The 18,204-nt window shown below is 39.0% G+C and overlaps 1 protein-coding gene across 1 annotated transcript in view; it reads right to left on the bottom strand.

The window, feature by feature from the left end:
* LOC120878145 (gamma-secretase activating protein) overlaps positions 1–18,204 on the bottom strand; it is an 88,842-nt gene that overhangs the window by 24,901 nt on the left and 45,737 nt on the right. Inside the window, exons 15-19 of the mRNA XM_040260764.1 lie at positions 17,547–17,639; positions 17,208–17,425; positions 11,067–11,136; positions 10,452–10,534; positions 6,932–6,985 (exon numbers count right to left, since the gene is read on the bottom strand). Of these exons, the coding sequence (XP_040116698.1) occupies positions 6,932–6,985; positions 10,452–10,534; positions 11,067–11,136; positions 17,208–17,425; positions 17,547–17,639 (518 nt within the window). The remainder of the gene's footprint in view (positions 1–6,931; positions 6,986–10,451; positions 10,535–11,066; positions 11,137–17,207; positions 17,426–17,546; positions 17,640–18,204) is intronic.

The following is an 18,204-nucleotide window of genomic DNA, read 5'->3' as shown; positions in this document are numbered from 1 at the left end:
ATGTCACTACTTGGTATCTACTAGATAAGGAGGCAATTTTTTAAGCTATGAAAATTCACGAAGATCATTATAAATTGAGAGGTCTATTTGGAAGTCTGTGCTTTGTCACTCAGTCATATCCAACTCTGCGATCCCATGGACTGTAGCCTACCAGGCTCCTCTGTCCATGGGGATTCTCCAGGCAAGAATACTGGAGTGGATTGCCATGCCCTCCTCCAGGGGATCTTCCCAAGCCAGTATCGAACCCAGGTCTCCCACATTGTAGGCGGATTCTTTACCATCTGAGCCACCAGGGAAGCCCAAGAATACTGGAGTGGGTAACCTATCCCTTCTCCAGGGGATCTTCCCGACCCAGGAATCGAACCGGGGTCTCCTGAACTGCAGGTGAATTCTCTACCAGCTGAGCTACCAGGGAAGCCCATTTGGAAGTCTTGGAAATAGATAAGACCCAGAAGATGAAAATGGATACATAAGTGAAAAGTGAAGAGAGGATGTTCCAGGTGCAGCTCCTAGGAAATGAGCAAAGATTCAGACCATAGACAGAGCTTTAGAAAAAGTAGAGAAAACAACCCATGGCACTTCAATCTCTGCAGTGAATATATCTGCCCCTAGGGTATGACTGCCAACCTCAGTAACCACCTGGGTCCCATTCCCTAGACCTCCTACTGGTGACCTGGGGCTCATGAGTTTTAGACATTTCCCAGGCATGTCTGCTGTTCAGCCTGGGCTGAGAACACGCTTGAGCACATCCAGGTCATGTCAGTCTCTTAGCCACTCTCGAAGGTTTTCATCTACATCTCTGGCTTAAAGGCTGATGAAGAACCACCTGCCTGAAGACTTGCCATTGTGTTGTGACATAACAGGAGATAGGGTTAGAGAGGAGGTTCAGTCTAACCTTCAAAGAATCTTCAAATGCCAAAGTAATATCAGCACATTCCTTGACCCAGAGAGTAAACGAAGCACCAAGGTAAAATGCTAGCTGTCGTTACATAGTCTGGGGGGAAGAGGGCGTGGGAGCTACACAATCACACCCTACCAGCCAGCCCGGGAGCGCAGAAAGACACTCCTCTCTGTCAGCGAGCATTTATGGCACTAGCTGAGTACTAAGCACCATATTCATCAGGGACAACAGGAGAGGAAAAGCCACGACAATCTAAGAAGCACATTGCCAGCTTCTTGAAAAGAGCTTATAATGCTTTCAAATACACAAAAATGCTTTATAAGAAAATACTCATGAGTTTAGCTACTTCTGGAAGACTCTGGTGTTAGAAGCCATCAGATCCTTAAGGAATGACCCAGGAGCATTTCCCTATACAAGGGAGTTTGATTTTAAAGGAAGGAGAATTATTTCAAGTGTCTTCTTGAGAAATAATCTTAATTTGACTTTTAGGATGACATGAAATAATTACCAAATGTAGCCCACCACAACTAATATTAATTGAAAAAAAGGACGAAAGGGTTATATTAATAGACTGTTTTCCACTTATGTGGGAAATAAATTTGATTTTTTTCTCTTTAAAAAAGAAGTACCAAGAAAGAAAAAAAAAAAAAAAAAAAAAAGCACTGTGGTACTTATTGGCTCATCTGCAAATTACTGCCAGGAAAAAAATATCTGCTTCTCATTTCTTAAAGGCCCTCTGGCTTTGATCCTACATCTGCTGATTAACCAGCATCTTCTTTTACAGAAGAGGAAGCCAACTTTACCCTTCATGCCAGGGCTCAACTAGTAGAGGTAAAGCATCAAACTTGTCTCTTCAGTGGATACTATCTCAGTATCAGCTTTTACTTGCAGCCCAGAGAAACACAGTGGCCCACTACCTCCAGTACAAACAGAATAAAATAGAAACATCTATGTGTCCATAAAGCTAGCAAGGTACCATACTAAGCCAAGATGCTCTAAACAGGGCCATCCATACAAGGACAGTGACTTTAACTCCTGAGGCTTCCTGCTAGGAAGACCACATGTGGTATGCGCAAATTCTCCTATTTACAAGTGGACTTCTTCCTTCTTCCCAACATTTAGTAAAAATCTCTCTCTTCTCTTCCCAGCTGGGTAGTACTCATTTTTAATGGGATGTGATTTTTAATGTAATTTCCTAAATATGGCTCTAAACTATTACATCTCACGATCAGCTTGTATCTTAAGAAAGCCCATGCTAAGATAGTTTCCTACTCTCAACCTTAAGAATTAAACATTCTGTTCTCAACCAAACTATGAACAAAAGCAGCACAGTCGAATGACTGGCAGAAGAGAAAGAAAAATAGGAATCTTTGACCAGGTCTGTTCCTCAATTTCCATATCTGGGAAGTAAACTGAAGGTACTCCTATCTCTACAGATAATGACAGGAATAAATTTTCCAGCCTGGTGTGCTGTCTCTAACAAGTAGTGTTTCTTTGGACCATTATAAAATTATGTTTCTACAATCTTAATTGAACTTGCCATAATTCTCTGCCTCTAAAAACACACTATATAGGAATAACTTGTGTTTTTTCTCTCCAACAGTCTATTGACAAAATTCTTCACTTCTGGTCACCAAATTACTTCTGATGGGTTTCTTCCTCCACATTCATCAATTCTCCAGTGCTAGCAAGGTGTCCTACAATTATCTGGAGACAGTCTCAGACCCCACAGGTTGAGGCCTCAGTCCCAAAAGGCTGCCCCCTTTTCAAATGCTAATCTCAAATCCAGGTTGCTGCCTGTGATTCTGACCAACTGCCTATCAATCTGAGGTTCCCAGCACCCACTTCATGGGTTCTATAATATGTTACAGTGGTTCTGAACTCAGGAATACAGTTTACTTCCTATATGCCAGTTGATTATAAATGGATACAACTCAGTAATAGCCAGACTGAAGAGATGCGTAGGGCAGGAATGGCCTCTGAGCTTCCATGTCCTCTTCGGGTGCACCACCCCCACCCCTGCACCTCCATATATTCATCCAACCCATTAAATCTCTGAAACCTTTCAACTAGGGTTCTTTATGAAGGCTCCATCACACAGGCACAGTTGATTAAACCATTGGCCATCAGTGGCTGGACTCTATCTCTAGCCATTCTAGCCTTGGAAGGTGGTGTTGGTAGAGGGGCTGAAAGGGCCAACCCTCTAATCACATGGTCGGTTCTACGGGCAACCAGCTCCACCCTTAGGTGCTTTCCAAAAGTAACTTCATTGACAAACTCAGGTGTGGCTGAAAGGGGCTTGTAAGGAATAAGACCTTCTTTTCACCTTTGTGCTCTGGAGCTTTTTCAGGAACTGGAGCACTAAGCATTATAACAAAAGCTCTCCCTATAGTTCTTTTCACTTAGGAAATCACAGAGATTTTAGGAGCTCTGTGCCAGGAATCATGGAAGAAGATGAAAGATATATTTCTGGTTATATCACAAGATCACATATGTACAAACGAAACTTTGGAAAGTCAGTATCTCACATGTAACCAATTAACATTTCTGCTAATACTACACTGTTGTCAAAGCAACAATTCTCATTTTTAAAAACTGTAAGTTGTTACAATTCAACACTTTGAGTCGCTAAGAAACATTTTCTTCAAGTGATGGTGGCCATCTGCACTGGAAGGGTAAAGGAAAAAGGTGTCTTTTGTGCCTCACTAAAAGCTTAATTATGTTCATGCTTTGCCCAATTAAAACAGTATTTTTTAAACACTTTTTAAGTGTTTAAGAGAAGAAGCATAATCAAGTGAAAACCACTCTTTCTCCAGTTGCTCAGGGGCATCCAGACCTCTGATGGACACTGCAGCAGCCCCCTCACTTAGAGTGGCCATAACTGGGAAAGGGCTTGAATTCCTTCTCCTTCCCAGTCTCTGGGTCAGATAGTTAATAGTCACAACACAAATGGTTAAATTAAAGCCTTCCTTACTGTATAAAATGAAACTAAAGATGTCTGGCTTAAAAATACTTTAATGAAAATACTCCATTTCTCCATTCTTGATATTCAAATAAATTATTGTTTCTACTTTTTTTTTTTTTTTAATTCTTACATGACTTCCTGTGGAAGGGATTAAATCATTCTTAGGAAGGCCATTCTCAATGACATTCCTTTTAAGGTTTTAAGGTGCAGATCTTGTTTTAAAATACTTTTTGTTTCATTTTTAAAAATTCTTTTGGAAACCATTCTATGAAGGAAACCTTTTGTCTTTCAGATGATAAACTGGTATAAACCAATTAAATTCAATGTCCATATATTAAACATCTATAAAGTACTCCACTTCACACTAAAATTATTTGCACGAAGACCAGAAGGAAAGTGCTCATCTAGTTTCATTTTGTCCTTCCTTCTCCAGACTCCTTATCAGGGCAGTCATCTTACAAGCAGAATGGAAGCAAGTATGCTCAGAGCAGACAGGGTCCCTTGGGCCTCATGGAAAATCCAGCAGCAAGCACACCTTCGAAAGGTAACTTGTGATTCACGTTAAGGGTGCTCAGAGCCAACTCCTATCAGGGAAGCCGCAAGAATTGTCACATAACAGGCCAGGGAGGGAGGAAAAGTAGAGGGGCTATGCTACTACAACAAATCCATTGCAATATAATTGGGCTGGGACCCGCGGTAGAAGTAGGTCAAAGGCAGCTGCTTATAGTGAGAGGTATTATGCAGGCAGAGATGGGGAAACAAATGAGAGCTGTGAGGGCCAAGTGTCTTGTGAACCGAAAGATTCGATAAGTTATGGGGGTGGGGGAGAGGGGCAGGAGCTGGCCAAATCAAACCCAGTACCATCTTCTCCTGAGTCAAAGGGAAAATCCCTTGGCATTCCTATGCTTCCCTGATGCATCATGTTTGCATGGAAAGGGCAGTGAAGAGATCTACAGCTCAAACCTGTCCTATGTAATACTTCTGACTCGTATATGAAAACATGTAGCATCTCACAAGAACTCCCAAGCATGTTTGGGAACAGTTAATGGGAAATAACTCTCTGCAGAGCCAAATGCTAAAGACAATTAGGGGAGAGTAGGAAAAAGAGAGGAAAAGGCAAAGTGAATAACAAAGAAGGAAATAAATGAACTACATAAAAAAATAATTTTTTACACACACACACACACAAGTTAGAGAGTGCAAAAATAAGCTAGCTTGTTCCCAAGCAAAGACAAATTGTATTCTTAGAATAAATCAATGGGTAAAAATCTTGAGAACCTTCCCATCAGTGTTTTATACTTAATTTTTTAAATGAAAATATACAATGTTGGTAAGGTTATAGTAAAACTGATAAACTCATAAATCCCTTATAATACTGTAAATTATCGCAACAGTTTTTGAATATGAGTTTGGTAATAAAAATCATAGGCTATAAAAATTGTCATGGCCTTTCACTCAGTAATACTCCTGGGCATTTAACCTCAGAGGAATAAATAAACAACACACGCATGCACACACGCACACACACACCCCCCAAGAAAAACCTGCAAAAAAGTATTCACTGCCAAATTATTTTTAATAGGAAAAATAATTTTTTCAGTGGGGGCTAGAGACAAAAAAATGGAAGAATGATTAAGTAAACTAAGACACACCAACACAGTGGAAACCTATGGAGTCATTATAAATCATAATTATGCAAATTATGAAGTTTATGTACCAACATGAAATGTGTGTGATATACTATAATTCATAATCTTTATTAAATATCACTAGATGGCCAGTTCTACTAGGCAAAATATGCACACCTGTGACAAAGACCAAGAGGAAATGGGGCAAATAGTTATATTAGAAATTAAAGAACTGTGGGTGACATTCCTCTCTTCTAAAAATTCCTTCACCGGTTTATTGTGTGTCCATTAAACACATTCTGGATTTGTTGAACTAGTGGTAAAAGCAAAAACAATAAAATTAAAGGATGGAGGTTCTTAATAAGAATCTTTTAAGCTATTAATCAAACCTTTCTTTTGCATCATTTTCCTGCTTTTGTAGATCTTCAAAGTTGTCTCACATTGCTGCCTAGAAACCTCTCTTATCCCTCTCCACTTAAAGGATGCTTGAAGTCCGAAACCAAGAACCACTAAACTTGCCCCAGTTGGCCCTCTCTCACCCCCAGGGCATCACCATGACCTCAAACGCCCACAGCTTCCCCCCAGCTTCCTGGGCCTGGCCTGCTCTTCATGGATTCAAAAGAATCAAATGTAAATACCAAGAGGCACACTGGGCTGCCTGCTGCCAAAAGTTGAGATTTCCCAGCACACAGCAAGCTATAATTAACAGGAGGCAGTGCCAAAAACAACAAAGGAGCTTCAAGGAAACTGTGCTAAAATACTCCCCAGTTTTTAACAACATACACATTCTTTTCTACTCACCCACCTTACCCCACCCTCCCCATTGTCTTAGAAACTCCTGTGAAACCACCAGACTGTAGAGAGACACTAACGCTGTCGCTTGGCGGGCAGGAAGAAGGTGCTCTGAGACCACAGAGACAGCCCCAACAGGCCACTCTTAAAGAAGCAGAAAGCCCGTTCTCAGAACCAGAAGGAAACTAGATAATCCCAGCCCAGGTTACTTAATGGTTTTAAGATTCTGTGGTGTGTGTGTGTGTGTGTGTGTGTGTGTGTGTGTGTGTTGAGGGGGTGACAAAGTAAATGAAGAGAAAAAAAAAAACCACAGCTCTCAGGTCCTCTAGAGAAGATTGAGAGGACTTCCTCCAGCGAGGACTGGCTTCAAGCACAGTGGAAAGTATGACTTCTACATGCTTCGTATTCTCTGTCTTCAGAAAACCTCCCTCTTTAAAGAGCACTCCTAAGAATTGCCCTGATACTTTCCTTAGAGACTACCACGTAGGAAGCACTGCCTAGACACCCAGCCTTACCCCTCACCCCACCCTCCCCCGATAGTTTACAATCCCTTCTGGAACCGCCATGACGTTTGGGGCAGGTGACTGTGGAGGCCAGCAAGGAAGCCATGCAGGCCTGGGCTTTTGTCTCTCTGTAAGCACTTACCTTCATAAGAGGCAACGGAATCTCTTCTGTCACAAGGGTTATTCCAGGAATTTCCTGTGGAGGGGGGAAACACACACAACTGCTGAACGTATCAACTACCACCAGCCTGAGCCTTCAGGAAGTGTTTTCTGTGCACACAGAAGCTGAGGGCAGCTCCCAGTTTGCTAACCTCTACTTTAAATAAACCTTGGGGCTTATAAATACTAGTGAACACAGCCTATCTCTTACCTCAGGAAGGAAATATTCTGTAAAGTTACAATTATGATAGTTGACAGTATCACTAAAGGAAAGAATAAGACTACTATGAAGAAACACAGAATAATGTATTATTTATACATTTCCATTTAAGAACAAAGGAGGCAAATTACACTTGCACCATCAAGTATGATGATAAGGTGGACACTTTCTTCTTTTTTTTTTTTTCACTCCTTTCTCCCTCTTCCCCTTCATTTAAATATATTATAGTTGATTCCCATTTCACTAATGGGATTCTTTTTTGACTTCAGTGGAAAACTGTCCTGCACTTCATCCTCCAACATAATTTCAGAAATAAGACATTTCCATAAAGAGTTTACACAGCACAATCACCATGGCAAATGTGCAAGAGACAATTCATATCAGGAAATCCAAATAATAACATGCTTCTAACTCATGAGCATTACAACAGGAATTTAAGCAAAAAGATAAACTGCCAAAATTGCCACTTATTTTGAAAAGAGTGGTTCCTTGTTGTTACTAATCTCTCAACTAGTCAATTCCTCTTTCATTTCCTAAAGGAAAAGTAGATGATATATGGGAAAATAGAAATAAAATCTGGTATTTGTTTAGAACTCAAATGTCCTGGGTTTCATTGACATACAATATTCCTGAGAAAAATAGCATCACAGGGATGGAGAAATAAATTTTCAGAACATTCAAGCAACTGAGATCTTCACTTGACAGGAGAAAGCCTTTTTTAAGAATCTATATGTGCTTCACTTATCACTACTCAGGAACAGAAATTTCACTACAGTTTTAGGTTTTAAAGAGCATCTTAGGCTTCCCTGGTGGCTCAGAGGTTAAAGCGTCTGCCTGGAATGCGGGAGACCTGGGTTCGATCCCTGGGTTGGGAAGATCCCCTGGAGAAGGAAATGGCAACCCACTCCAGTGCTCTTGCCTGGAGAATCCCATGGACGGAGGAGCCTGGGAGGCAAAAGTCCATGGGGTCGCAAAGAGTCGGACACGACTTCACTTTCACTTTCAGTTACAGGGGGGAAAAAAAAAAAAACTAAAGAGCATCTTAAAATAGGCACAACAGGCCTCATTGTCTGCAAAGCATAATTCAGGATTATCTATGTGTAAGAGCACAATATTTTCTAGTATCTTAAAAAATCCAATTCAGCTATTTACAGAAATAATTTATTTCCATATAGTAATAGAAGTATGTAGTAATAGAAGTATGAATTAAAATTTTCTATTGTGGCAAGTATTTATTAAGGGTATAGCATTAAGAGCATATGCAGATTAGAGAAAAGTAAATGATTTATATCAATGCTAAAATCAAATCATAGGATCATAGAATTTCAGAACTAAGAGAGACCTTTAAGGTAACATACTCTAACCATAGGAACTTTAAAGCAACGTGGTAAACCCTAAAATAAGCTCTGTGCAGTGGTTTAACTGGGTTTTTTCACATTTTTCATATTGTATTTCTCGTTAGGACTTCCTGATGTCACTCTATGTGTCCACAAAGTTCCTCTGCCCCACAAAAAAGGAGAAACACAAATGTGAAGAGCTGTCTGTCAGGGTGACAGTCACACAACATCCCAACTAACATATTCTCAACCCTGGGAACTAGAGGTCCTGTTTAGTCTCCCAGACACTGAACACAGGATAGTGACAGCCAGCATTGGTGGTGAGGGGAGGAAGCTGAAATGTACATTTCCTGCTTCTGGCCAGGATGGAGGTGGGGGTTAACCTGCAAACTTCCTGCCACCTTACCACAGAGTCTGCACGTTTGAAGAACTGTTCTTCAAACAGTGAGGACCTGGAGAAGAAACAAGCTCAGATCTTCCCTTATAACTTCACAACGAGGCATGAAAGTTTAACAGCTCTAACAGTGAGAGACAAGAAGAAAGGGCCTTTGGGAAAACACTTCCATTGTGTATGTCAAAAATTCAGAAATTCATCAAACATGGGACTTCCCTGGCTGGAAGACTAGTGATTAAGTCTTCCCTAGTGGTTAAGACTCCATGCTTCCACTGCGCAGGGCACAGCTTCGATCCCTGGTAGGGGGAACTAGGATCCTACATGCTGCATGACAGGGCTACCACCAAAAAAATTAAAAATCAAACACATCTGAAAGGCCTTTTTAAAGGATTAGATTTAGATAGATTTAAAGCAAAATGGGAAGTGTTATAGTTTATCCTAGTACTTATTTTCCGGTGTCTCCTGAAATAAATTTATTTTTCTAAATGCCTTGTTGATGCAAACCTCTGCCTCAAGAGTAAGCACACAGTAGTTCTAACATCTAAACATGTAAGGAGGAGAGGCAGAACCTTTTTCAGGGGCAGCCTGTACATGGGTTTCACTTCTGATCCAACAAAGTTCAGTTTATTGAACCACATTCAAGAGAAAATGAACAATGTTTTCTCCTGTAACACTTCTTCCCAACTAAAAGGAAGGGAGTCTGGACCAACAGGAAGAAAACGATGAATGGGGTGAATTTGCTTAAGATTACTGACTTTAACTGATCTTGACACTCTAGAGTTATCACAGCTTTTCTTCCTAAGGCTGGGGGAAAAGTTTATGAAGGTGCTAATCTACTAAGTAAATAGAGTGGCTGTGAGTAACAGCAGTGGTCCAGCCGCTGCTCATTTGTAAAATCCTAAGATTTATTTTCATCTACTTCAGCTGCTAAAAAATCTTTAAAAACTGAAACAATTTGAAGATGATAGAAGCTTCATTCTGCTTGGTAGTAGGAAGGGTAACACATACACTGTATCTTCTCCTTTAATTCTAGAGTTTTATGTTAAATACATTTGGCCAACAGTAAAAATTCACTGTCTTTCTTATGCCAGAAATCCCCAATTCAGATCCTTATGGGGGCTTCCCTGATAGCTCAGTTGGTAAAGAATCTGCCCGCAATGCAGGAGACCCCAGTTTGATTCTTGAGTTGGGAAGATCCGCTGGAGAAGGGGTAGGCTACCCACTCCAGTATTCCTGGGCTTCCCTTGTGGCTCAGCTGGTAAAGAATCCACCTGCAATGTGGTTCAATCCCTGGGTTGGAAAGATCCCCTGGAGAAGAGAATGGCTACCCACTCCAGTATTCTGGGCTGGAGAATTCCATGAACTGTATAGTCCACAGGGCCACAAACAGTCAGACATGACTGAGTGACTTTCACTTTCATTTTCAGATTCTTATGAGTCAAAATAGAAATGAAATCACGGCCTTGGTTACTGAGACAAGGACGTCCTACAACTGACCCACAACTGCGAATCAATTTTAATTACACAAGGAATATATAAAGTGTTAACTTACTGTATCCCAAGTGAACAGTGAGGAATACGGCAAAAGTTTATCCATGTTACTTGTCTCTGGATAAATGCTCCAATATGAAGAAGCTGAGTAAGTTTGGGGAGGGGGAGACATGTTTTAATATGAAGAACAGGCAGTAGACTTTGTAATTCACCAAAACAAGCAAACCAACAAAAGTTTTCATTGCCTTATTCTTCATTCTCAAAAGGCTAATCATCACGGTTCTGTCTGCTGATTAAAATGTTCAGGTTTTACTTTTTACATTGAGAACAATTTTTAAAATTATTTGACATTTACATCTGTCCAAATGACATTATATCACTTCACACAGAACCAGCCAACACAATGCTGAGCATTACTTTTTACTGGAAAGAAAAAATCACTAACAAGGTTATAGAATCAAGATCATGTCTTATATTTCATCAGTCTCCAAGGAGTCACAGCTTCTTGCAAAACCACAAGAGAATGAAGTTTAATTAGCAGCTGATTACAATAGAGTTTAAAAATAAAATGCTCCTATCCAACATTTTGACATATTGAGGCCTTATCAGTTTACTGCTTTCCCTTAAGCAAAAGGATCACGGATTCAATTTAACATGCACCATCAGAAACACCTACCAATTATAAATTCCTGAATGAGGTCAAATGAATGGCAGGCAGAGATGTTCTCAGAAATCCACTGAATAATCTTTAAAAGTAAGAAGACAATTCCGTTGGTATTTAAATCTAAACTGTGCCCTCCCACTACCAAAGAAGTACAAGATATGTATGAATCTTTTAAAGTGTGATATCTATTTTAGAATTGCCTAGGAATACACTCACTTCTACGTAACCCAAAGCTGCGTGGGTAAAACAGCACTATAAATGAGGTCCTCTTCATACATCATTTTAATAAACGCCCTTGGCAGGGATCCAAATAAGTCTTCTTGAATCTAGTTGTTTGTTTTTGCTGCTGCTGCTGCTGAGTCGCTTCAGTCATGTCTGACTCTGTGCGACGCCATAGACGGCAGCCCACCAGGCTCCCCCGTCCCTGGGATTCTCCAGGCAAGAACACTGGAGTGGGTTGCCATTTCCTTCTCCAATGCATGAACGTGAAAAGTGAAAGTGAAGTCGCTCAGTCGTGTCCGACTCTAGCGACCCCATGGACTGCAGCTTACCAGGCTCCTCTGTCCATGGGATTTTCCAGGCAAGAGTACTGTATAATCCCTGTTATATCTACGATTCTCTCAATCACCCTCTATAACATCCTGCTGCAGAAAAAAACTCTTTGTTCCTGAACCTTAGAACTGCTGCTATGAGGTTTGACTAGCCATGGAGCCGCTCACATTTCTGATCCTGCCAATAAGTTGTTCTTATTTCCAAACGTACTCATGCTAGTTGTCTTACTTAGAACAATTAAATGTTTAAATAATATTTATTATTTAATAATATTTAAATATGTAATAATATCATTAATTATTGATAATGTTGAAATATTTGATTGTTTAAATGTGTTATTTAAATATTATTTAAATGTTTAAACAACTAGATATTTAAATACTATTTAAATCTTTAAATATTAATAAAATATTACCCCAGACAAGTGAAATATGGATACAAAAAGAATACTAGTGGGTAGGTAAAAGTTGAGTGCTTGGCTAGTAGGAAGCTGCTGTATAGCACAGGGAGCTCAGCTCAGTGCTCTGTGATGACCTAGAGGTCTGGGATAGGAAGTGGGGGGAAGGTTCCTGAGGGAGAAGATGTGAGTATATGTATAGCTGATTCACTTTGTTGCCAGCAGGAACTAACACGACACTATAAAGAAATTATACTCCAATTTGAAAAAAAGATAAAGCTGAAAAAATAAAATGCTCAAAATACAGCTTAAAGAGACAAAAAGTTGGTATAAAGATGAAAGAGAAATTGAGACAAGGAACACAAAGCAAGAAGCTCCAACATAACAGCTAATAAGGATTACAGAAATAAATCAGAGGTAGAATGGAGAGATAATAGTCAAAGACATATTGGTAGAGAATTTTCCATAATGAAAAATCATTAGACTAGTTTGCAATAGAACCCTAAATCCTGAAGAAGATACGTAACACAAATCCACAGCTAATACATTGAAACGAAATGACAGAATATGCAAGATGATATAAAAATCTTAAAATGTGTATCTGAAAAGGGGCAGCAGACAGCAGACTTTTGACTGGTTACAACAGATGTCACAAATGACCAAATACTATTTTCTTTCTTTTTTTTTTCGTTTAACCTCCCTCCCTATTCCACCCCTCCAGGCTGACACAGAGCCCGTTTCCATTTCCTAAGCCATACATCAAATTCCTGTTGGCTATCTATTTTACATATGGAAGTGTAAGTTTCCTTGTTACTCTTTCCATACATCTCACCCTCTCCTCCCCTCTCCCCATGAACATGAGTCTATTCTCTATGTCTGTTTCTCCATTCTTGCCCTGTAAATAAATTCTTCAGCACTATTTCTCTAGATTCCGTATATATACATTAGAATATGGTATTTATATATCTCTTTCTGACTCATTTCACTCTGTATAATAGGTTCTAGGTTCATCCACCTCATTAGAACTGATTCAAATGTATTCCTTTTCATGGCTGAGTAATATTCCATTGTGTAGATGTACCACAACTTTATCCATTCATCTGTCGATGGACATCTAGGTTGCTTCCATGTTCTTAGTTAGTGTTAGTCGCTCAGTCGTGCCCAACTCTTTGTGACCCCATGGACTGCAGCCCACCAGGCTCCTCTGTCCACGAGATTTTCTAGGCAAGGATCCTGAGTGCGTTGACATTTCCTTCTCCAGGGGATCTTCCCAACCCAGGGATCAAACCCGGGTCTCCTGCACTGCAGGCAGATTCTTTACCTACTGAGTGCTGCAGTGAACAACGGGATACATGTGTCTCTTTCAATTTTGGTTTCCTCAGGGTATATGCCTAGGAATGGGATTGCTGGGTCATATGGTGGTTTTATTCCTAGTTTTTTAAGGAATCTCCATACCATCTTCCGTAGTGGCTGTATTAATTTACATTCCCACCAATAGTGCAAGAGTGCTCCCTTTTCTCCACACCCTCTCCAGCATTTACTGTTTGTAGACTTCTTGATAAGGACCATTCTGACTGGTATTAGGTGATATCTCATAGTTTTGATTTGCATTTCTCTGATAATGAGCAATGTTGAGCATCTTTTCATGTGTTTGTTAACCATCTGTATGTCTTCTTTGGAGAAATATCTGTTTAGGTTTTCTTCCCACTTTTTGATTGGGTTGTTTGTTTTTCTAGCATTGAGTTGTATGAGCTGCTTGTATATTTTGGAAATTAATCCTTTGTCAGTTATTTCATCTGCTATTATTTTCTCCCATTCTGAGGGTTGTCTTTTCACCTTGCTTATGTGCTTTCCTTTGCTGTGCAAAAGGTTTTAAGTTTAATCAGGTCCCACTTGTTTACTTTTGTTTTTATTTCTGTTATTCTAGAAGGTGGGTCACAGAGGATCTTGCTTTGACTTATATCATTGAGTGTTCTGCCTATGCTTTCCTCTAAGAGTTTTATAGTTTCTGGTCTTACGTTTAGGTCTTTCATCCATTTTGAGTTTATCTTTGTGTACGGTGTTAGGAAGTGTTCTAACTTCATTCTTTTACATGTAGCTGTCCAGTTTTCCCAGCACCATTTGTTGAACAGACTGTCTTTGCCCCATTGTATATTCTTGCCTCCTTTGTCAAAAATAAGGTTCCCATAGGTGCATGGGTTTATCTCTGGGTTTTCTATCTTGCTCCATTGGTCTATATTTCTGTTTTTGTGTCAGTACCATACTGTCTTGATGACTGCAGCTTTATAGTATAATCTGAAGTCAGGAAGGTTGATTCCACCAGCACCAGTCTTCTTTCTCAAGACTGCTTGGCTGTTCAGGGTCTTTTGTGTTTCCATATGAATTGTGAAATTTTTTGTTCTAGTTCTGTGAAAAATGCCATAGTCATTTTCACAATATTGATTCTTCCTACCCAGGAACAGAATATCTCTCCATCTGTTTATGTCGCCTTTGACTTCTTTCATTAGTGTCTTATAATTTTCTGTGTACAGTTCTTTTGTCTCCTTAGGTAAGTTAATTCCTAGATATTTAATTCTTTTTGTTGCAGTGGTGAATGGGATTGATTCTTTAATTTCTCTTTCTGATTTTTCATTGTTAGTATATACAAATGCAAGTGATTTCTGTGTATTGACCCTGCAACTTTGCTAAATCTGTTGTATTCTGCAACTTTGCTAAATCCACTGATTAGCTCTAGTAATTTTCTGATACTATCTTTAGGGTTTTCTATGTACAGTATCAAGTCATCTGCAAACAGTGAGAGCTTTACTTCTGCTTTTCTGATCTGGATTCCCTTTATTTCTTTTTCTTCTCTGATTGCTGTAGCTAGGACTTCCAGAACTATGCTGAATAATAGTGGTGAAAGTGGACACCCATGTCTTGTTCCTGATCTTAGGGAGAATGCTTTCAGTTTTTCACCATTGAGAATAATGTTTGTTGTAGGCTTATCATATATTGCCTTTACTATGTTGAGGTAGTTTCCTTCTATGTACTCCTCAAACTTTTTTGAAGAGTTTTAATCACAAATGGCTGATGAATTTTGTCAAAGGCTTTTTCTGCATCTATTTAGATGATCATATGGTTTTTATCTTTCAATTTGTTACTATGGTCTATCAAATTGATTTCTGTATATTGAAGAATACTTGCATCCCTGGAATAAACCTAACTTGATCAAGGTGTATGAGTTTTTTGATGTGTTGCTGAATTCTGTTTGCTAAAATTTTGTTGAGGATTTTTGCATCTATGTTCATCAGTGATATTGGCCTGTAGTTTTCTTTTTGTGTGTTGTCTGTCTGGTTTTGATATCAGGGTGATGGTGGCCTTGTAAAATGAATTTGGAAGAGTCCCTCCCCCTGCAATTTTTTGAAAGAGTTTTAGAAGGATAGGCATTAGCTCTTCTCTAAATGTTTGATAGAATTCTCCTGTGAAGCCATCTGGTCCTGGGCTTTTGTTTTTTGGGAGACTTCTGATCACAGCTTCAATTTCAGTACTTGTAACTGGGTTGTTCATAATTTCCATTTCTTCCTGGTTCAGCCCTGGAAGATTGAACTTTTCTAAGAATCTGTCCATTTCTTCCAGGTTATCTATTTAATTGCCATATAGTTGTTCATCATAGTTTCTTAAAATCCTCTGTATTTCTGCATTGTCTGTTGTAACCGCTCCTTTTTCATTTCTAATTTTGTTGATTTGATTCTTCTCTCTTTTTTTCTTGATGAGTCTGGCTAAGGGTTTGTCAATTTTGTTTATCATCTCAAAAAACCAGCTGTTAGTTTTATTAATCTTTACTATTGCTTCTTTCATTTCTTTTTCATTTATGTCTGCTCTGATCTTTATGATTTCTCTCCTTCTACTAATTTTGGGGGTTTTTTGGTTCTTCTTTTTCCAGTTGTTTTAGGTGTAATGTTAGGCTATCTATTTGCTTTTTTCTTGTTTCTTAAGATAGGATTGTATTGCTATAAGCTTCCCTTTTAGGACTGTTTTTGCTTCACCCCATAGGTTTTGAGTAGTGTTTTCATCGTCATTTGTTTCTGGACATTTTTTTATTTCCCTTTTGATTTCTTCAGTAACCTGTTGGTTATTTAGAAACATATTGTTTAATCTCCATGTGTTTGTGTTTCTTACAGTTTTTTTCTTGTAATTGATATCCAGTCTCATAGCATTGTGGTTGGAGAAGATGCTTGATAAGATTTCAATTTTCTTAAATTTACTGAGGTTTGATTTGCGATCCAAGATGTGGTCCATCCTGGAGAATGTTCCATGTGCAGTTGAGAGAAAGGTGTATTCTTCTGCATTTGGATGGAATGTCCTGAAGATATCAATGAGATCCATCTCATCTAATGTATCATTTAAGACTTATGTTTCCTTGTTAATTTTCTGTTTTGATGATCTGTCCATTGGTGTGAGTGGGGTGTTAAAGTCTTCTACTATTATTGTGTTACTGTCAATTTCTCCTTTTATGTCCTCCTGTTAGTGTTTGTCTTACGTACTGAGGTGCTCCTATGTTGGGTGCATAGATATTTACAATTGTTATGTCTTCTTCTTGTATTGATCCCCTGATCATTACGTAGTGTCCTTCCTTATCTCTTGTAATCTTCTTTAAGGTCTATTTTGTCTGATATGAGGATTGCTACTCCAGCTTTCTTTCCCTTCCCATTTGCATGAAATATATTTTTCCATCCTCTCACTTTCAGTCTATATGTGTCTTTAGGTCTGAAGTGGGTTTCTTATAGACAGTATATATATGGGTCCTGTTTTTGTATCCATTCAGTCAGTCTGTGTCTTTTGATTGGAGCATTTAATGACTTACATTTAAAGTAATTATTGATATATATGTTCCTATTGCCATTTTCTAATTGTTTGGGGTTGATTTTGTAGATATTTGAGAAACTCTCTATTTTCCTGAGCACTTCCTTGGAATGTTACTGAGAGAGCTAATATTCACTCACAATATGGAAAAGAGAACAGTGAAAAGAACAGACATGCCTCCCAGCATGAGGTCTGCATGCATAAAAAAGGAGAGTACAAGGGAAGAACACCTTCAAGTCAGGACGAAAACGATAAACCTCAGTTGTCACCGAATAAACCTAGCTTCTGTTCATTTCAACCACTAAACATATACATCTGAGGCTGTCCGTTTGCAAATTTCTAAACTTAAGCTATATTCCCACCTTGGCTTCCAGTCGTCGTGGGTCTCGGCCACATGAGAGCACACAGTGAAGCAAGGCCATCCTCTCACAGTCCAGCCGGGTGTTCCACAGGAGCTCCAATAAATATGACTGGTTGAGGAACGCCCTGTAGAGCTTTCCAGAACACGAATCCAGGACCAGAGACCCTGACAGTGACTGTAAAGAACTATGAGGTAGCCTATCAATCACTTCACTGTTTTCTGGCCAAAAAAAAAAAAAGTAGATCAGCAAATAAAAGAACCCCACTCCCCCAAATATAGATATTAACATTTAAATGAACCCAAACAGACCATGTTCATGAGGGAAAACCTACAGGCATACCTGTCAGAAACAGACTGTGGCAGATCAGGTCTGGATGTTGAATGTTAAGGAGATGAAGGAAATGACCAGGTAAGTAAACAGCCACATAATAGTCTACGGAAGAGATATTTAAGTCAGCTCCAAGTGGCAAGTGCTGTACAGTACAGATTAAAGTCAACAACTTTACAGTATCCCTATTTTTCTTTGAACCTCTTAAAACACAGAAATTTTGACCACTGTAATAAAAAGCTGTCTGATGTCAGTACGTTTCATCTTACTAGCAAGATATCATTCATTTCTACCTATAGCTTTCTTCAGATATTTAGCTATGGTTATCTTAATTTATATCTGTAATTTTGTTTATGAACTGTGGCTTTATATGAATCTGAATGAACTCTGAGAACAAATCAGAATCAAAAAAATATCCAGCAACATGAATTATTCCTTAATATGACAGGCTGGAAATAATTTATCATGGGAATTTCCTTCATAATTTCTGACATGTGAGGGAAGTTTTAAATTTAGTTTCTTATGTTTGCCCACTGTTCATTGTCATAATTATCATCAACAGCAGCATTTTCTCTAAAGAACCTTTAAACTGATATTCATCAAAACAATCTCTGTAGGCATTCTGACATTTCATGATGTACTAATTTGTTTCCTTGCATAACAAGCTGTC

Source organism: Oryx dammah, unplaced genomic scaffold (genome assembly GCF_014754425.2).
Source record: "Oryx dammah isolate SB20612 unplaced genomic scaffold, SCBI_Odam_1.1 HiC_scaffold_18, whole genome shotgun sequence".
Taxonomy (NCBI): Eukaryota; Metazoa; Chordata; class Mammalia; order Artiodactyla; family Bovidae; genus Oryx; species Oryx dammah.
This window is presented reverse-complemented; position numbering and strand designations above follow the sequence as displayed.